Source organism: Hesperophylax consimilis, chromosome 21, assembly GCF_061612785.1.
Source record: "Hesperophylax consimilis isolate HC1 chromosome 21, BYU_Hcon_1.0, whole genome shotgun sequence".
NCBI classification, from domain to species: domain Eukaryota; kingdom Metazoa; phylum Arthropoda; class Insecta; order Trichoptera; family Limnephilidae; genus Hesperophylax; species Hesperophylax consimilis.
The window spans coordinates 7,510,517-7,533,119 of record NC_142856.1 but is presented as its reverse complement, the minus strand read 5'-3'; the positions used below and the strand labels follow the sequence as shown (position 1 = coordinate 7,533,119).

Sequence of the window (22,603 nt, the reverse complement as noted above, 5' to 3'; positions counted from 1 at the left end):
TTTCAATGTACCTAGGTAGGGCAGGTGCCCAGCTGCCTACCTACCTAATTAAAGTCTCAACTCTTTCTTCGGATATTTCTTTAACCTCATCTGTATGATTGGAGGTTGGCTGAGTGTTTTACACCCGCAGAGGGGAGGTTTTCCTTGAGCAGTTAGAGACAAGAGTTTAAGTTCAAAGTGTCGCTTATGGGTGGATTCATTAAGTCTGAACTGTACGCGGCATTGCACAGTGCTGAAATCCCATACATGAATAGGTACAAAATTAAAAATGGAAACAAAAATTGTCGCATAAATAAATAACACTCCAGCAGGTTTGGTGACTAGTGCATGGCGCTAATTAGCAAAGAACTATTTCTCAAAAATAATCTTAGGTAACTATGACAAGGTAATTAGACAATAGTAAAAGATAGGTTGCTAAACCATTTATTTTACAAAATTCAGAGTTCGAGCATCAGTGTACTTATATTAATATTTGTTTTTTGTATATAGTTTTTGAGTATGGAGGCTACTAACAAAGAATACCCATATTATTAACTAAGACTACCAAAACATTAACCAAGATTAACTTAGATAAACCAAGATAAACTAAGATTAATCAAGTTTAATCGATAATAACCATGATTAAAGAAGATTTTTGTAAACCTCTCGGTTACAAATTATTATAAGCAATATTATTGTAAGAGAAAAAACTTACAAATTGAAAAATCTCCCGAGAAAAAATACATGCCACCAATGGGACTCGAACCCACGGCCTTCTGATTACCGGTCGGCAGCTCTACCACTGAACTATGGCGGCTTATTTAATACCCACCAAATTAGTCAATTAATCAAGACATATCTCGACGCCCTTAAGTGGGAGAGTTAGCACCATTGATTGATTAATTAATTAAATTAATTAGCACCGTAATAATTCCTTTACCTACAAAAATGAAGTTGGTTTTTTCAGGTGAGAAAAAAATTAATAAGCAATAATTTTGCTTGCAGAACACTAAGTACACATTGACTAATTTGGCGGATAAGCCGCCATAGCTCAGAAGTAGAGCTGCTGACCGGTAATCAGAAGGCCGTGGGTTCGAGTCCCATTGGCAGCATGTCACTTTATAGGTGACGTTTCACTTTATAGATAATTTTGCCTTAACTCACTTAAAAAAACTTCCAAGTGTAATCGCAGCCTTACAACAATTATTGCTTATAATAATTTGTAATCCTTTTTGCTATGCATAAACTTTACCTTATAAACATTAAGTTAATTCAAAAGAAAATTAATAACCTCTCTGTTTGCTGTATTATTTTAATTTTTGTTTGTTGTATTTTTTTATCTAATATAGTTTTATTTTTATTATTACTAACTTTATTTTGTTTTAAAACTTTCTGTGATGTTAATATTGTACTACCTACATGTAAAACCCCTCAGGACGCTTGTACACCCACTTCCAGTTATATTATTTTGTTCTTCTACTTTTTGCGTCTATCAGTACATTTTTTAATTGAATACCACACAAGAGTCTCAATCGCTCCCGTCTGGAGTCAGTGAGACTATGGCCTATCCCCAATCGGGGAATGTTGTGAGACTGAAGGTAGGTGAGGGGAATGAGACGAGGAAGAGGAAGGTAGGGAAGTACCAGGATATTCAGTTCTGGTCACCAAACACAGCTAAAGCCATTCCAAGCTAGCTTAACAGACTTTAATCGGGAAGGGTAGTTCTACCCGTTCGCGTTCGGTCGATTGATGCTTAACGTCGGAAGGGTATTTCTACCTTCTGCGCCCGCCTCATTTCAATGGCAGAAAAGAAGAAATTATCCGATGTTTTTATATGAATATTATATACCAATCTCTCTGTAAAGGTTCCAACTATACGTACGTAATTATCAAATTGTAATGCAAGTCTTTTTTTAGTATTTATCTTGGAATCTTTTGTGTACATCGATATTTCAACTAACTAACTAACTAACCATCACGCCGTTTCCCCGCAGGGGTAGGCAGAGAGGACGGACCGCCAAACAACTCGGTCTTGGCACACACTCCTTGCCTCATTCACATTCATACATCGTCTCATACATAGTCTTCTATTATTCTGACTCTTGACATGGCCCGACTCGAGTATCTGATTCACTTGATCGTGCCATGTCTTTCTCGGGCGTCAAATGACCTATATTATTGAACACCTGACACTTGATAGGTATTGCGTTTGAAGTACAACGAAATAAGTAATTTAGATAACATATTCTGTTATTATAATAGTTCAATTCCTGGAACGAGAGTTTTTATGTCCCTGAAACTCGAAACAAATCTCTCTATCTCGGTTCCGCACCCACTCAACTACTGAGTGTCTGGCGCATCTAACAAAAGCAGGTATCGGCGAACACAGTTAGGCGGACCATAATAAATATTTACATGCCAGTTTTTAAAAAGCAAATTGTCCTACGGTTGTGTTCTGAGGAGATTATTTTAAATTTCATTTTATAAAATAACCAATATTATTAGCATGTTCCGATGGTTTTTTGGGTGGCAATTGCACACGTGGTATTTGAATGGGTAATAATGTGTTACTCTGACAATACTAGTGATGTGGCAATTGTTTTTGTTTTTATAATGATTTGGGCTTGGTGAAAATATAATAATTTGTAATTTTAAATCAAATAAAACACTTTGTTTATTAACCACGACTTTTTTATTATTACATCTACCGGTTTCGCTACAGTCGAGCTTCATCAGGATGTGAAATATAACAGTTATATTTCACATCCTGATGAAGCTCGACTGTAGCGAAACCGGTACCTAGATGTAATAATAAAAAAGTCGTGGTTAATAAACAAAGTGTTTTATTTGTTTTAATATATAATGTCTAACCACAAAGTGATTGCTTCCTACGAACAAATTTGTAATTTTATAAAATTGAAACCTAGTTTATACTTTAAAAATTGAACCCTAATGACCCAACAATGACTTTGTTTTCGATTTATTAAGTTGCATTAGAAATAATACTTGGTTTTCGGCTAGAAATTTTATAGCTTGGGAATGCTGAGTTAGTATGTAGAAAATTTTATTAAAATATTTCCATTATTTTCGAAGATATAGCGATTTAAAACAAATTAAAGAAACTCGCGCGGGACCTTTATTTTCGCCCATTTTCAGCGGTCTGCCGGCGAAAAAATAACCCGATCAAAGTGTGTTAATAAAACACCAAAACATCATACAAATAAGAATACTGAAGGGGTAAATAAAATCATATAAATAAGTTGCCTTCGTGTGGCGTAACTGAAGTTTTATAAGTACTTGAACCCCGAAACAGCCGTCACAATAATAAATACAAAAATATTTGCAAAACTCAGTTAGGTATCTGTTCTTTCCGGAATGTGACAATTCCTATTCCAAATAGTTTTTGTCATAAGAATTATATTTATTCGTCATTTATTTTTTAAAAGTAGCATAAAAACATACATTATTTCCTCACATGTTCACAAATAATGTCATAGCCTTATATTGTAAAGTACAGTAATATTTTTGGCATGGTATATTTATAAACACGGTGTCTTACAACTATATTATGAAATTCTAAATTAATGTTGCATTGTAAATTACATTTTTAGGACTTGTTTTTAAGTGTTAGGTAAACTACCTACTGAAGCCCTTATCTATTGTCTATCTCAACTAGGGAAAGCAATAAATCTCCAACATTATATGGCAGCTTAAAATTAGAAGTGTTGAAGTCCCACCCGCTATATCACCGTCCGAACCATAGTAAAATTAAATGTGCATCTTCCGAAAAAAATATTTACATTGCTAACGTCATGTTCAATATCTTTTATATTATTATTTCTGCTTTACTCTGTACCCACTTATATTGTATCTACTTTTAATTTTCAACTTATTTTTTTTAAATTTGTTTTTATTTAAATTTAATTAGGAAACTTATAGTCGTACAGTGAAATATAACAATAAACATGAATATGTTATAGACCAATTAAATTCCATGAAATGTTAAAGAAGTACATAATATTAAAAATAGATACAGTTTTCGCATGGTTATAGGTACTAATTGAAAATAATAAAAAAAACTACGGAAGTAATAGTATAATTTTCCCAAAAGTAAAAGTGTTTTTAGCTATTAATTATTAATTTAGTGAGTTGCAATTTATTTGATTTTAAGTTGAAAATCTCGTAAGGTATTACAATTTTCACAGATACGTCCTATTATAGAGTTTTGCGCGTATTTGGATTTTCAGTGAGGTATTCTAAATAAATCGTTCGATCTGGTGTTTTGTTTGGGGCAACGAAATGCAATCTTTTCTAACAGATACAACAAGATACAACAGATACAACAATCAACAAGACAGTTCACGATTTTGTAAAAGAATAAAGCATCATAGATTTTTCTGCGTTTATATAAAGCGATAGGGTCAAACCGATGATCACTAAAGCGATACGATAGGTGTTTTATAAATTTGTTTTGGATATTTTCGATTCCAAATGACTGCGGCGATCTCAAGTTGTGACCTTACATATGAAATTTATAACACAATTCACTATCCAAACTACTAGAAAAAACTATGAAAAAAAGATTGCTCGCATACCTTGATAAACACAAACTGATCTCAAACAGCCAATTCGGGTTTCAAGCGAAAATAGGAACAGAAGACGCCTTATCGGAACTAACTACTTACATAGTCAAAAACTTATGATGGCGGGTCAAAGGTGGTAGGGGCTTTCTTAGACCTAGCAAAAGCTTTCGACACCATCTCACATAAATTACTACACCAAAAACTCAAAAATATCGGCATAACCGGTCCACCACTAAAATGGTTCATCAACTACATTGAAAATAGACAACAAATAGTAAAAATCAATAAACACGAAAGTGACAAGGTAGGTAACAGGTATGGAGTACCGCAAAGCAGCGTCTTGGGTCCCATACTTTTTCTCATCTACATAAATAGTCTAACTGAGATAAACCTTGGAAAAATAGAGTACAAAGTAATCAGTTACGCAGATGACACTGTAATTTTATTCGAAGCACAATCATGGGAAAATGTCTACAAAAACACAGAAGCAGGGATGACTGAAATAAATAAATGGCTAATGAATAATCTTCTTACACTCAACATTTCTAAAACAAAATACTTGACTTTTAGTAAAACAAAAGCTGGTCAGCCAGATAGTCGCCCACAATTCCATCTTCACCCCTGCACCAATACTTCTACAAATAACACACGCTGTACTTGTGACAAAATAGATTATGCGGATAATATCAAATATCTCGGCTTAACTGTTGACCATAATCTAAAATGGGATCTCCAAAATAACCCAATAACAAAAAAAAGCCGGAAACATATATCATACATCTTCAAAACAAAAACAATACAAACAAAACGAAATATTTTATGTCATTAAATCAGCTAAAAAATATATACTTTGCACTTTGTCAAAGTATTCTAATGTATGGTATTTCAGTATGGGGAGTAGCAGCAGACACTCATCTCAAATCCCTTAAAATTAATCATAAATCAATAATTCGAATTATGTTTAGAAAGCCTTATAAACATCCGACAGAACAGCTAATGATTGAAAATAACTTATTTGACATAAATAAACTGTTCATAAAGAAGATCATCTACAAAAACTGCATAAAAAAATTACCGAATCACATAACTCACTAGCAAAACACGAGAGCAATTACACACAAACAATTACAAGTACCGTATATCAAATCAAATTCCGCTAAAAGACACGAATCTTACCTGGCTCCTCACATATTCAACATGTTCCTAACCCAAACTAAAACTTACGTCTTACCAAATAATTTGAATTGGGTGTTCAAAAGATTTGTAAACTGGTTGATGGTAAAACAAAGAACAGATATTAGAAATATTCTAAACATCTAATGCATTTTACAAACCATACTGCACACAAATTCTAACAAAATTACAAAATTTTACAATTAATTATAATTCGAAATACTCATTTCATATTTTTATAAATAATTTTTCAACACATATAGTACTACACTTATTTTTCTATTTTTGTATGTTACTCATTTTTTTACTCCTATTTTTTCTTATTATTTTTATTTTACTATTTTTTACTAAAAATTTGGTTTATATATAAATTGTTAATTACCAGCCTCAGAACAGACTATGTCTAGTGAGGAGAGTAATGAAAAAAAAAACATCTGTACAGAACCAACCTTAAATAAACGCCCCGGTTGCCGGCACTGAAACTGATAATTAGGGTGTGTGCTACGGGGAAAGGCTTTGCTATGCTTATAATAAAGACCATTTCTTTATAAGCTTTTTCTAAAATATTTTCAATATGATCCTTAAATAACTAATTTTAGAATGTAGTATTAATCCAAGAGATCTGATTGTTTCTACCCGTTGTAGGGGTACAAGGTTCAATTTGTAAGTATAATTAATTGGATGTTTTTTACGTGAAAAGGTAATAACATTACATTTGTTTATGTTTAGAAGATAGTTGATTGTTTTCGCAATATTGTTCAATTTTGTTAATGTCTTCTTGTAACTGGTTGCAGTCATCTACGGAGTCAATGCATTTATATAATTTCATGTCATCTACGTAAAATAAGAAACAAGAATGACTAATATTACGTTCCATGTCATTTATACGTAAATTAAACAAGTGTTATGTTCTAAATTATATACACTTAATATTGTGATCCTGAAAAAGTATCCTTGTAAACTTGTATTCATGTAAAAGCCTTCAAGGCGTCAATTAATAAGTAAATAAATAAATATAAAACTATTTTGTAAAGGGTAGTTATTTAAATACAGTGGAACCTCTCATAACGAGACTAATTCGTTCCAGAATTTTACTCGTTATGTGAAACACTCGTTGCGAAATAATTTTTCCCATATAAAACAATGTAAAATACAACAATGCGTTCCATGCCGAAAAAATAATCAATTTTTATATTTTTAACATTTATTCAAATAAAATTACATACTAATAAATTGTTAATGAGCCTTACCCTTAGGAGTACAACCTGGAATGCGATTTTGATTTACAAAAACAATAAAAAGATCGAAAAAACTAGTTTATTACTTGTGACTTTATGACAAATAATTGCAGTACAACCCTAGTATGCTATTTCTATTTATAAATTAATAATAAGAATTTTGTTTTCCGCCGACATGTCAATGTAACGGTTTTGTTTATTTTTGTTTGTATGATCATTGTGTATTTTACTTTAAATCTGAGATACTTGCAAGTATAGCCAGGAGCATTCAGAAAGGTGATTGCATTGTGAAGACAGTTGTTAGGTACAGGCGTACCTATTGTTTAGTATTATTGGAGACGCCATGTGAGACTTTGTAGAGAAATTGAAATTAGATTTTTTTTAAATTAGATTTTAATAAAATGAATAAAAAAAAGATGATACCATAAAATTGAAATGCTGTAATTTAAGTCAGAATGTCATTACTAATAATAAAATATAAAAATAATGGACTGGAGTTCCTTATGGTTGTTTGTTTAATGTTCACCAATTAATTGTTTTCTTATTTGTATATTTTTCTGCAATGTTATGAAGGGAAAGGAAGGTCTGGGAAGAAAAGGGTATGAGGAGTGTGTAGTAAACTAGGGATCACAGTAGACAGTAGTGATGGATGGTATGAACCCAACCCACCCATTGCGGTGCAAGGCGATGAGCCGGGAGAATTCGGCAGGAGAGGTCACCCCAAATGTCCCCGAACGCTGTTGCTGGGTCCGCTTCGGTCACGAACCGGCACAACAGTTGCCCAACTAGTTGATGGGGCAGGCAGCACACCCTCAGTCGTCAGTCTGAGGGTCAGGCCCCGGCATTACCGAGCGGCCCTGACCGAGGTAACCGGTTGTAAACGGTCATCGCACCCACCACCAAGACCTGGGCAAACATTACCCCATGAAAACGGACACACCTGCTAAGTCACGAAACGTAGCCAACCACTTGGTGTGACCTATGTCAGGGATGTTGGTCATTAAATGGTTTCCAGGGAAGTGCTACCCATACCCACATTCTAAATTTCTATTTGTGCTTTTTAACTTCTATTTAGAACGAGTTGCTTTAATTGTATCGACAGTAATCAATACTGTATGTAGACAAGACACTAAAATGATTGGTCGCCAAATAAACTCTAAAACGTACAGACGTCAATACTCGGTATTAAATTGAAAATAGATACATTTGAAATAGTAAGACATTCGAGACCACTGGCAAAACATGTGCTGCAACGTCGCAAATAACCAGCCACCGCGAGTTGAAACGAACCGGCAACATTGTACCCTTCACGGTCACCACTTCAGGCTAAACGTGAAATGCAGAATACGTCGTTTCCGGTCGCCACTAACGGCTAGGAATAAAACGCAGAATACGTCGAACACGGTCGCCATTTTAGTCTAGTTATGAAATGTCGTCACTTCAGGCTAGATATGAAATGCAGAATACGTCGTTTCCGGTCGCCACTAACGGCTAGGAATAAAACGCAGAATACGTCGAACACGGTCGCCATTTTAGTCTAGTTATGAAATGTCGTCACTTTAGGCTAGATATGAAATGCAGAATACGTCGTACCCGGTCGCCACTAAAGGCTTGTTGTGAAATTAATAATTCGTCATACCCAGTCGCCACTAAAGGCCAGGAATGAAATGCGGAATACGTGGCTGTGTATATCACCTAGCGCCAAGCTGCCTCGCGACAGACTCCGGAACTTAAATATTCGAAAACTTGCACTCCCAGCCCAATTTGGCGACCAGGACTAATTTCGCTGAGATGCTTGTAACGACATCTATTATTGAACTGTGTAAAAATTTTGAGAAAACAAAGTGGCAACCGTATATCGGTCGCCAAATGTCGGTGGTCGCCACTTTAAATGCATATTTGCCCATGCTGGTCGCCAAATAGGCGGTGTGATATATATATATATATATATATATATATATATATATATATGAAATGTTTTTTGGTATAGTTCAGTTGATTCTGTTTTAGTCTGTGTTTGATTTCAGTAAATTTTCTATTTCAGATCTTCCTATGTTAAGTATCCAGCTTTTTATTTCAGATTTAAATGTTAAAGTGTTGAGGTTTTTGAGTGTGAGTGGTATTTTGTTGTAGAGTTTAATACTATGATATAAGAAGCTTTTTTGCCCAAAAGTTGTATTAGTAATTATTTGTTGGATAAGTTTTTGATCATGAGATCTAGTGTTTCTATTGTACGTGTTTGTTGTTATTTCTTGTGTTTTGTGCTTATGAATGTAAATGAGTATAGTTTTAGAATATAGTTATATTATGCGAGCTGTTTCCAGAGTGTGGTGGGGATCTCATCCTACTACTCTTAAATTAATGTATGGTGCTCTAGTGCGAAGCCATTTGGATTATGGAACATTTCTTTTAGATCCTCTTCCTAAATATTTGGACAAAAAACTTGAAAGAATTCAGTCCAAAGCGCTCAGAATAATTATTGGAGCGATGAAATCTTCTCCAATTAATTCTCTCCAGGTAGAATGTGTAGATCCCCCCTTAATTTTGAGGAGACGATTCCTGGTTGATAAATATATTTGTAAATCTTTTTCTGTATCGCGTCACCCTTTAGAACAAAGCCTTGATTATTTGTTCAATTACTTAAATAACGAAAAAAGATCGACAGATAAAAATCGACTTCCTCTCCTTCTAAAAAGTTTTCTTTCATTCAAATCTCTGTCTTCTTCCCTCCATAATCTACAAAAAGATCATATCCTTCCTATTTTCACCAACCCATTTGATTCTATCAATTATATCCCCAACGTTATAACTTCAGACTTCTGAACTGATATTTTAACCTCATCTAATCAAAATGTTGAGGAAAAATTTAAAAACATTACATCTTCTAAGTTTCCAGAATTTTCACTCATTTACACAGATGGTTCTAAGTCTGATAACAAAGATTGTGGAGCTGCGGTACACATTCCCGAATTCGATTCAGATTTGTCTTATAAATTGCCTAAAGAAATTTCTATATTTACTGCAGAATGCTTCGCAATTGAACAAGCTTTGAGTCAAATCCAGCTTTTCAATATTCGACGAGCCTTACTGTGCACTGACTCACTAAGCGCAATGTTGAAAATTTCCTCAAATATCCATAAACCAGAAGACTATATAATTTATAATATCAGAAACACCCTTAAATCTTTAAATGAATTAAATTTCGAGACAACATTGGTTTGGGTCCCTGGCCATTTAGGAATTGAGGGTAGCGAGAAAGCCGATTCTCTAGCTAAACTTGGAACAATTTCTGGCTCTAATCCTTTAGATTTTAGAATTCCTATCTCTTACGTCATCCCGATTCTTAAATCCAACATGATTCGCTCCTGGGAAGAAAATTGGACTAATACGAAAACCCGAACTGGTGCTTTTTATGCTGGAATACAAAATCATATTCCAAGTAAACCTTCGTTCCACTGCAAGAAAAAATCCAAAAGATTTATATCCTGTATCTCGAGAATGAGAATTGGTCATTGCTCCATTGCATCCCATTTGTTTAAATTCTGGGTCCTAGATAGTCCACTCTGCCAGTGCGGCATGGAAAATGAGACTCTTGATCATGTTTTCTTTAATTGTAAAAATCATTCATCTTTCAAAGGCATTTATCGTTTACTTAAAAAAATCACCCACCAATCTCCCCTTAGTATTCCTTATTTACTTTCTCTCAACAATTCTCGCATTTTCTCAGTTCTATACAAGTTCATAGACTTGAATGACTTCAATATTTGAGATTTCCTATTCCCGTATAGATTTCCCATAAAATTATAACCATCTCCCTTAACTTTAACGGCACATAGCACTCTTTTTAGGGTGAATTGCCTAATACAAAAAAAAATGTCTTTGATGCTCATCCATTCGAAGGCGGCAGTTCTTTCCGGAAAATCAGCTCGGTACAAGCCGTCCAGGGCCCGAGCAATCGCAGTACTTACCCAATATATAGCCCTTAAGATATAAATAAATACTCAATGTAGGAGGACCTTATAGCAAATAGGTGTAATATCTTTGGGGATGCTATGAAGACACGGTACTCGAGAAATAATGTATCAATGGTTCTGTAGGGCCCCAACCTTGGAGGAGCCCCGGCTATGTGCCAAAAATGATACACATTGAGGACATGGGAATTGGAAAAAAATCACGTTTTTATGTAAATAGAAAATATTGCTTGCGACATAATGAAGGAGTTAGCTAGCATTGGATTGAACACGCGACGCCTGTGTGGAAGCCTAACGATTCTGTCCACTCGGCCACTACCGGGCTAAGCTGACATATTTTAAAGGTTTCCGTTTTAAAAAATATTAAACAATTTCCATTTAAGAAAATGATAAAGGGTTTCCGTCTATATATTGTTGGAAAACTGACTTTCCGAACCGTCTTTGTGAACGTGTTAATTAATATTCCATCCCTTCAAGAAAAAATTTCTACCTGCGACGCTTTTGTGTGTCTTTCTGGCAGTTATAACTAGCTTTCCACTCCATTCGCACTGGTCACTTACTTCAGTTGGGGATTTCATAGATCCACAGGCTTCGAGATTATTGAGGAATTTGAACTAAATTGCGGCGGTTTTTGCCCCTTCCGAAGATTGGCTGTACCCATTTAATTGTTTCCGGACTACGGATTCCTGGAGTCCATTCAGAACGCAATGCAATTGAAATCCACAGGGAAGCAACTATGAATTGAAATGACAGTTATTCAACCTCTGTTTGTGTTTCAAGTATTTTTTCATATTGTAGGACAGAAGCTAGAGAAAGCGGGATACAGCAAATGGCAGGACGGGCAGCCCGACAACATCAATAACGATGAACACTGTGGCACTCTGATGGTAGGCTTGGGTAGAAAGCTGAACGACAAGTCCTGTGAGTCACGGCTCCTATTCATGTGTGAGAGGAAGATATCACACGATAAGAGAGGTCTCAGAAAACCAGTTTTTAGTCATTGTTTTCCAGGTATGCATATCAAGTTAGACGCAATGAGCATTTCAGAGTAAATTGATAAAAAAAATTGCAGATACTTTTTCATGAAACAAACTTGAATCAGAAACAATAATCACTTTATTTTATCTCACTATACTTTTAAACTAACACTAATGTGATTGATCTGTTACTTTAAAAAAATAATACCAGGATTTTTTCTTCTTCTCTGAAGAAGATTAAATTTTTGAGTTTTATCCTGATTACTTTTATTCTCATTAATTCTGAGATAGATCTGTTAATTTAAAAAAATAATCCCAGATTTTTTTTCTTCTCCCTGAAGAAGACAAAATGAGTTTGATCCTGATTACTTTTATTCTCATTAATATTGATGTTTATTGTGAAATCTTAAACATAATGTTTTTTCAACCAACATTTGAGAAAACATATTGATTGCAACAGTCCTGCGTTGTTAAACTACCGTTTTTTAATTTTAATTACAGGATATAAAAAGTATCTTTCGATGCCACAGAACTGTTACAAACTCCACACCACAGCTAAATCCTGGAACGATGCGTTTAAAGTGTGTGCAGCGGAAAAAACGCACCTAATTATTCTGAACAGCGCTGAGGAAGCAAAACTCAGCGCAGACATATTTATTAAATACACCCGAGCTAATTCACGGGGATGTGACTACAACATGGACAGCTTTATGGTTGGCTTTAAATATTCGGCTGTCATGAAGCAATTTCGGACAATCGATGGTGAGGATAACAATATTTTTTGGCACCTATTTAATACAAGAATAAATAGTAAACATAGAACAGACGTCGTCTAGTGAGGCAGGTAACGTAGATATTTACATAATTATGGATTAGAATATTTTGATGGCAACGAAAACATGTAACAGTATCTATCTTACACATCTCTCAAAACCTCATAGAGGAGAGCAATACGAGAGATGAAAAAAAGAAGAGTCTGCAAAAAAAAATTCAATTTGACTTTCGCTGTGAAATTATTTTCGCAATGGTCCATCATTTAGAAACAGTAAATAGCTGTGACCAAAACCAGACGTCAAAATTTTTACTCGACCCCACTTCCCTTCCACAGCATTCCTAAAACGAGGATTTCATATTATACTGCTGACACCAGCACGAACAATTTATTTCCTCTTTAATAGGAGTGCCAACATCTGGATGTTTCAGACAGGACCCTCTCGAGTGCAGGCTACGACGACTGGGGCCCCGTGAGGCTCTCCGACAGGATGCCTCAATGCGGGGCGCTCTCGCAGAACACAGTCACCCCACGCGGATTCTTCCATCTGAACACTGAACCATGTTCCTCATTGGCCCTTTTTGTGTGCGAGCAAACCAACTTAAATCCGAAAGAGGACCCCACCCCTAAAACATGTAGATTTTGTGGAACTCACGATACTGGTACGCACACACAGTTTTTTTAACACTCCCGTACCGGACGGGGGGAACACACATACACTAACGAGAGTTTTATGCTATATCTAAGTTGTTTTTTACACCACATACTCTATAATTTAGGTATTCCTAAAAAAACTATTTGGTTATCGATCTGCATTTAAAAAAATTATATATTATTTCTAGTTTCTTAGATATTAAATAGTTTGTACAAAATTCCGGCAAAATTCCTGTCCCCTGCCCCGCACCTCAGCTTCGTAGCATCGGCTAAAATTCCCCCGTCCCCATCCCCACTCTCCGCTCTCCACCGAGAACCGATCCAGCGAGCGTAAAAGACGAGCGTATTGGACCGTAAAAGTTGCATTTTATGGAAAGGGCTAACTCCCGGTCGCGTACACTGCACTTCTGGTATTTCCTTTTGCGATGCTAAAATGCTCGCTTGCTGGACTAAGATCGGCCTGTCTGGCGTACATCCGGTAAATTTCTCATGTTTAGAAACATTATTAAAATTAGGTCTGTCTCTGTTTCTCACATGGAAAATAAATCGGTCAGAAATTTTGTAGACACATTTTGTTAACATTTTTAAGTAATTTGAAGGAACTTGAATAAAAACTAAGTACTATATGGTTAAAAAGTCTATCGCAAACTTCTGTTAAATTGTATATTGGGTTTTAGTTGCTAATTCTCTAAATTTTCGTGGTAAATAATTCTCTGTAAAAGCGGACTAGTTTCGCCCTGCTATGGGCATCTTCAGACTGGTAAGCAGTACATTTACACTTATGAAATGGTGTTTATAAATTAATATCTATTTCAGGGTTGTAAAATATTTATTCTGTACTTAAAATATTAGAATTTATGTAATCAGTCGGCATGTATTTATTGCAGTTTATTACGGCATATTTACCAATGTTTTAAATAAGATCAGAAAATTCTATCGTTTTAATTCATTTGTGTGAAAACCGCACAAGAGCCGTCCTAGCCAGTGGAATTATGGCATCCCCAATTGGGGTATTTTGTGAGGCTGAAGTTAGTTGGGATAGGGAGGGGGAGGATATGGGAAAGACAAAGGTTGATGTACATGCATATGCAAATCTAATAACCATGTAGACTTAAGTCATTTCAAGCGACGTTTGGATTCTACATGGTGGTCTTTTACTAGGCCAATACTGAAAGCATCTACCGCCCTGCAACTTGATATTATATATTTTTTCTTTCATAAATATTACAGCATCCGTTGTCGAGGGGTAAGGCTCTAGACTAGTAAGCCGGAGGTCGCGGGTTCAAATCCCGGTGTGCGTAGGTAAAATTTAATAGATTACTTTGTGATATTTCACAATTTACTGACCAGAATTCATTTCGAATGTTGCTTGAAATGACTTTGACCTTGTTTGGTGACCAGATCTGAATAGCCAGGTATTTCCCCACCTTCCTCTTCCCCATCTCCTTACCCTCCCCACTACTTTTAGCCTTAAAACATAACAGTAGCGGCTCGTGACTTTTGGGTCTACTAATAATTGAAATATTTTCACTTTAGTACACCTAAAAGTTAGAAGTTTTATTACTCCAACATACCCCATTTGGGAATGCCATAGTCTCACTGGTTCCAGATGATTAGGAGCAGTTGGGACTGTTGTGGTGTTTTCACATAGAAAAATCAACAGGAATATCTGAGGTTACAATAGAAAAATAATTTATTTTACGTTTAAGTTTTAAAAATACCTTATTTTTCACTATTTTCCAAAAATTTGTTTTATCTCGAACCCCTCGACATACAAACGAACCCATTATTTTTGGTAAGGCAAACACTACGATTTAACCCTAAATGTAAATATACTATATAAAATAATAAATTAGGAATTATAATCTTCACTTACATCTAAATATTCACATAATATTCGAAATAACATCCGCACCTAGTTTAGTAGTGCTAGGTTTTTAAAACTAAAAAAATATATCCATCATTTACAGACCACCCTATGCAAGAAACTAGCCACCCACGTCGACGCTTAATCGCCAATCGGCAGTCGAGATTCGGAAACGAGGCGCGATGCTTGCTACGTACCCGCCTTCTCTGTTTTCTTTGAAAACATATGCGTTATGGTCTAAATTCATTAGAACATTAATTATGACTTTATTTATGAAACGATTTTGATAATGACTACTGAAATATGTAATATATACTTCCCTCTAATTATAACCAAAACAAATTTCATCGAATTATGTCATTAACACCTTTTAATAAGCAAAACAAATTGGGGGACTGAGTGACCCCGCTTCGGATCCAATGTGATTTTTTTCTTTCCGGGACGAAAGGGTTAAAAAAAATTTTTTTTTTTTAATCTTTTTTTATTTTTTTAAAATTTATTTTAAATTTAATACCACTTGGGGTGACCTAAGAGTTGGTTATCCAATTGGTTCCTGTGGGAGCGGTACCCATGTTCGCCTCACAAATTGAAACTTCTAAGTACCCCAGATTCCTATGCCCTTTTCCCAGAAAAGGGAATATTGCCACTAAAGATAAATCGGCGTTGGTCCATCCTCTTCGCATACCCATAGCTACTTTTAGGGGCATTTTACTCCCAATAGCTGCTAGCTTCTCCCACGGAGGTAGCCTAAACTAAATTCGTTAGTGAGTACAAATCTTGATGAGAAATTAATTTTAAAACCCAAATTTGAAATTTAAATTGCAGATGTTTATTATCTGTTACAGGATATAAACGCTATCCATCGATGCCAGAGAGCTGCTACAAACTGCACACCAACAAATCCAGCTGGAACAACGCGTTGAAAGTGTGTGAAGCTGAACAAGCTCACCTCATTGTTCTGAACAGTGCTGAGGAAGTCCAACTCTCCACGGATATATTCCTAGAGCATGCTGTTACAACGTCAGACAGCATTAATAAGAACGCATTCCATGTGGGCGTTACTAACTTAGTGACTAAAGCAGAATTTAGAACAATCGATGGTAATAACAACAGTGTAATATCTCTATATGTACGCATTGTGAAAGTATTTACTTTCTTATGTGTTTTAATACATGGTTTTTGGAAAAAATAAATATCTCCAGATGTACAGGGTGTCCGGGGTAAAGTGTGCTAACTTCAGGAGGTAATTCTAGATGATGATGTAAGTAAAAAAGAAAAATAACTTTTTCAAAATCCAATGTTTTTTTCCGTAAAAGAATATTTATTTTTCCGTACAAAAATTTAATTTTTTCACCTTTCCAACCTCAAATACGTTGTAATTTCTAAAAAAGTTATTTGTCTTTTTTACTTCTAATATCATGCAGAAACACATCCCAAAGTACATCCTCGTATACTCCCGAAAACCCTGTATTATGCCAAACAAACGTTTTTTTTTATTTTTTTTATTGGTTTTCAAGCTACAATCCCGTTAAACTTCAATAAAGCAGTTTGTCAACAGGATGTTAATGATCAATTACATATATGTATACAAAAATAATATTATTACTATAACTATACAATTAACACACATAAATTAATATAAACTATCTCTATTTAGTAACCATTGTTTCAGCATATATCTCAATCTATTTGTGGAATCGCAATTTTTTATATTAATGGGTAACATATTAAGCATTTTTGGCACGTTAAATTCTAGGGTTCGCCGTCCGTATTTATTATTATATTTTGGAACAAGCATTCCTTCATTCTTTGTAAACCTTGTATTATATTCATGTTCCACTTTCCTTTTATAATCAGACTCAGATATATGTTGAATCAATATTTTGTACCATAATAAGGCCTGCACCGGTAATATTGTTAAATTCCGATACAACAATGATATGTTTCGTCTCTGTGAAAAAATATGTTTTTGAGCTAATAACTTAACCATAGAATTTTGTACTGATTGCAGGTGGTTTAAATTAGTTTTACAAGAGTGTTATTATTATTATAGAGTATAATTATTGTCAATAATGCTGGAGAAAAACAACTATTTTCGATTGATAGATTCCGGAAAAAACGTTCATCATTATTGTTAATGATGCTAGAAAACTTTAAGTAAACGTGGACATTAGACGAATATAGATGAAGTAATGGGCCTGCTTTGGTAACCGGAGAGTGTTTAAAAGGAGCCAATTAACATGGGTTTATTTCTTTTACAAATACAAATCTTGAACAGTTACAAATAACGCATCAATAAATAAATGTTATAGATTAAGTAGAGATTATGTTGAATGGTTTTATGCAATGTATCGGTAAATAGTCAATTACCACCAGTGTTGCCAACTCAACTCTAAATCTAGCTTTAAAATATATATTTTAGATTCTTAGTTCTTTTGAGGAATTTAGCTTCTTTTAAAAAACTTGTTCACTTTAAATAATAACTATTAAAAATATGTATCTACCGGTTCCATTGCTCTGAAATACTAATATTTTCTTTTTGAAGAATTGTCGTAGCTCGGGTGACATCTAGTTTAAAACTAACAACTACATAAACATAATTGTTATGTACAGACTTGGTGGTACTGTGAGGATCTCAATAATAGAACGCGTGTGCGGATAGAATGTTTATTAACAATTTAGAACGTATTGTCTACTACTATCTTCTTAGCTGTCGGTTGGGAAAAGAGAACGAGCAGAAGCATCCACAATCTTTTATACGTCGATCTGTCATCTCGCTCTTACACACTCAAAAAGCAGGCGTACCACCTAAAACCTTTCTTACATCATCCCCTACTAAAATTGAATGTCCCTAGCTACATATAGTATACCCTATTTCTAAATATTTCAATATTACAATTTTATTTCATATATTTCGTTTTCTAAAAATTAACACAACATTTTTTTAAAAATTAACTATCATATCCCGCGTTCTTTCTGCTTTTCTTCTCTCTGTCTCGTCGTCTGTCCACTCCTCCTCCTGGACTGCGAAGTACCCTCATCTTGGACGAAGTCTTCCCTGCCACGGGTTAGACCTGAAACATGGAGGAACAGTATTAGAGACACTTCTATTACGTAACGTACCTGAGAGATTTACTTCATCCGTCGACAGTTCCATTGTGTCAGACGTACCAAATTCCGGCTTATCTCGCTCCTGCCATGAAACATTTAATCTTTTAATCTGGTCTAAATATCTTTTCCACACCATATTAGAATGTTAATTTTGTTAATTGTTAATTTTTATGAAATATATTTTGCTACCTTTTTTTTCAACAATAACCCTAGAGACCCATACCTATTACCCTGAGCTCTGAAATCTCTAGTCATCACTTTCTGACCTACATTAAAATCTGACATATTTCTACCCTTATATTGTCTTTTCTAATTGACTTGACTCTGAATAACCTTTTGTATTACTTCGTGTTGTCGAGTAGAACCTGAACTATTCGTTCTTTCATCAACCTTCCTAGGAATCAGAGAGTCAAATACTGTTCTAATTTTCCTTCCCATTAATAATACAGATGGTTCACACCCTGTTGTTGCATGAACGGTATTTCTATAGTCTGTTAAAAAGTTACCTAACTTTTCTTTATAATCTGAAGGAAATCTATTATGTTTACAAATTTTTTTAAGAAATTTTTTACAGGTTTTAACAGCATTCTCAGCTTGCCCATTGCTACTCGGGTAGTTAACTGGACTAGTGATATGTTCCATCCCATTTATTTTACAAAAATTTTCAAAAGCCTCAGAACAAAAACATGTACCATTATCATTAACTAAAGTTGCTGGAAAACCAAATTGTGAAAATAAACTATGAAGTACTTCAATATTTTCTTTTGAAGACAGACTGTTTACTTCCAGACACTCGATCCACTTCGAAGAAGAGTCTAACACAACTAAAAAGTTTTTTTTATTATGTAAGCTACCATGATCAATATGCACCCTGAACCATACTTCAGGTTCATAAGGCCATACTGCTAATGAACTCTTTTGTGATTCTGGTTTAATTTCTAAACAATCTCTACAATTTCCTGTTATTTTCTCCAAATCTTGATTAATTTTTGGCCACCAGACAAAGCTTTTTGCAATGCCTTTAGTCTTAAAAACCCCTAAATGAGATCTGTGTAACATCTTTAAAACTTCTTGTCTTTAAGACTTTGGAATAACAACTCTATGTTGATATAAAATACACCCATTTATTAATGACAATTCTAACCTTTTTTCTAATAAAATTACCATTTTGTGCCTTTTTTACTGATGCTGGCCAACCCTCGATAAGAAATTGTTTTACTTGACTTAACATTTCGTCCTTTTAGGTCACATTTCTTATCACGTCTAAAGACAAATTAAACCCGTTATTTTCAAAATAATTAATGTAACCAGACTCTATATTATCTTCACAGCTAACCTTTTCAATCGGACACCTGCTCAGAAAGTCTGAACAATTATTTTTTGACTTTACATATTCAATCTTAAAATTGAACGATCCTAACATAACCGCATAACGTTGTAATCTTGACGCCGCGATTTTCGGAATTTCTCTATTCTGACCGAAAATTCTGACCAAAGGCTGGTTATCTACAACTAAAATAAATTCTCTGCCGTACAAATATTGATAAATTTTCTTAATCCCAAAAATTATAGCTGTTGCTTCAATATCCAAAATCGAATAATTCTTTTCAGCTTTATTTAAAGTTCTGCTTGCGAACCCTATTGGTCTTTCTACGCCATTTTTAAAGACGTGGATTAACGTTGCTCCGACCCCATTCATGATCCCATCCGTGACAAGTTTCACAGGAATATTCTCGTCAAAATGCGTTAAAATCCTATCCGAAGTTAATATTTTTTTATTATCGCAAAACTGTTTTCTTGTTCCGTACCCCATTGAAACTTAACATCTTTTTTAAGTAAATCGTATAATGGTGACAATATATTTGCCATGTTTGGAATAAAATTACGATAATAACTAACCATACCTAACAAACTTCTCAATTTATTTAAATCACTAGGCGCTGATGCATTTAAAATGGCTTCTTTATTCCGCTGACACGGTTGAATCCCCTGTTCACTTATTTTATAACCTAAAAACTTAATAACTTTTAAATTGAATTCACACTTTTCACTATTCACCGTTAAATTACAACTTTTTAACCTCTCTAAAACGAGACACACGTTTTTCTCTAAGTCGTCTTCATCTTCTCCTATCACAATAATATCATCCAAGTAGAACGTCATGTTCCGTAATCCTGATAAACAATTTGCCATTGCTTTTGCAAAAACCGCTGGCGCTGGTGACAACCCATACACCAACCGTTTATACTGAAATAACCCTAAGTGGGTATTGATTGTTGGGAAACGTCTACACTCCTTTTTCAAAACAAACTGGTTATATGCGGATTTTAGATCAATTTTACCAAAAACCTTCCCTCCATTCACTTTGGTTAATAATTCCTCAATTCTAGGTAACGGATACTTTATCAACTAATAACTGATTATACTGTCGATTTATAATCACCACATAACCTAATGCTACCATTTTTCTTGATCACCGGCACAATTGGACTCGCAAAATCACTATATTGAACTTGCTCTATAATACCGTCTGAAAGTAAATTATTTAATTCGCTTTCAACTTTTTCCTTCAAAGTGAACGGCATTATTCTGTGATTACGAAATATCGGAATGGTGGAATCTTTTACCGTTAAATTAACTTCGTACTTGTTAAACTTGCCTAATTTATCCGTAAAAACTTCTGGAATTTTTTTTCCTAATCGCTCCTTTAATGTATTTTGTTTTACACAGTTAACGATCCCAGTTATTCCCACGTTAAAGAGATTCATGAAATCACGTCCTAAAATAGAAAGAGACGAGCTACTGACGACAATAATTTTCATTCGGTGGCATAAGCCGTTAAACTGTAGTATCGGTGAAAACGTACCTACCACACCAATGAGCGTATTGCCAAAACTCCGTAAGCTCACGTTTTCGTGCACTAACTTATTACTGCTGAATCTATTGAAATAAAACTCTTCGGGATTACGCTACAAGATGCTCCAGAATCTAACATGAATTTATTATTTATTCCATCGAGTGAAACTTCTATATAATATGGCTCAATACTTAGTACATCACCAACCTTTCCATCCAATAACAAAGTATTCACGTTTTTACGTGTTGTTACCCGCTTACATTGTTTTGCTAAATGACCCTTAGTACCACAAATTTTACATACATAATTTTTGAATCTACATTCTACCGCCGTGTGGTTATCATATCCACAAACTGTACAATTACGCTTTGTAACTTGATGAGATGGCGAACGTGCCCGATTATTGCTACTGTTTCGCTTGAAACTATATCCATCTCTGTTTTTCACATGCGTATTAGGTGAGACACGACCTCCGCTGACTTTTACATTAGCTAAAACTCTGTTATCAGCTGATTGAGATTGAGTTGAAGCTACGAGTTCAATACACTCTGCCACTTGCACACATTTTTTGAAAGTATATGACTCACTATCGAGAAATAATTTTTCTCTAATCTTACCGGGTTTACAACATAATACAAAGAAATCCCTTAATTTCTCTGATAAACTATTCCCGAATTTGCAATTGCTAGAAAGAGACTTTAAACGAACACCAAAATCGCGAACTGATTCGTCATTCCTTTGTTTAGCTGTATAGAACTGTGATCTTTCTTCAAAAAAACATTTTGTCTTACAACAATATTCATTGAGCTTAGATATCAAATCTTTTAAATCAACCTTTGTTACTTTTTTAGGAATGCACAAATTTATCAGTAGAGAAAAACAATCATCTTGCAAAGCATTTAGGAAAATAGCCCTTTTTTTAACATCCGATGCGTACTTTTCATAATTCACAAGGAGGTACTGCTCGAGACGGACCTTGAAGTTCTCCCAGTTACCGTCACGCAAATTGAAGGACCCCAATCCTGACTCCATGCTTCCTCTGCCCAGATGGTACCCACAAGACAAGAAAAGAAAAACAGAAAAACTTCCCAATGAGATTCCTCCGCTCTCCAATCTGCTCCCTGGACCCTCTCAGGAAACCGCTCCTTGACCCTTGTTGGCTGGATGGCTCCTCCCAGACCGCTCCTAAGACCTGGTTACACCGATCCTTGACCCTCGGTGCTGCTGATGGCTACCCCAGACCACTCTTGTGGCCCGGACCCCTCCGATCCTTTGACCCTCGGAGATGCTGCCGCTTGACGCCCTGGACCCTCCCGTGCTTTCCCCTTCCGAGAAACTGGCTGGCTCCAGTGGCTTCTTCTTCTTCTTCACTCCTTTCAGTGAAGAAACAATAATTTCGGTCCGGCCTTTTTACCGACACG

The 22,603-nt window shown here is 35.0% G+C and overlaps 1 protein-coding gene and 1 non-coding gene across 2 annotated transcripts in view; one reads left to right on the top strand and one right to left on the bottom strand.

Moving 5' to 3' along the window:
* Window positions 1–22,603, top strand: part of LOC149413568 (secretory phospholipase A2 receptor-like) — a 58,258-nt gene that overhangs the window by 8,818 nt on the left and 26,837 nt on the right. The window contains exons 2-5 of the mRNA XM_089644392.1: window positions 11,743–11,955; window positions 12,423–12,683; window positions 13,125–13,355; window positions 16,060–16,314. Of these exons, the coding sequence (XP_089500518.1) occupies window positions 11,829–11,955; window positions 12,423–12,683; window positions 13,125–13,355; window positions 16,060–16,314 (874 nt within the window). The 5' untranslated portion in view covers window positions 11,743–11,828. The remainder of the gene's footprint in view (window positions 1–11,742; window positions 11,956–12,422; window positions 12,684–13,124; window positions 13,356–16,059; window positions 16,315–22,603) is intronic.
* TRNAT-GGU (transfer RNA threonine (anticodon GGU)) lies at window positions 725–796 on the bottom strand. Its single transcript has one exon. It is a non-coding gene; the product is annotated as a tRNA-Thr (tRNA).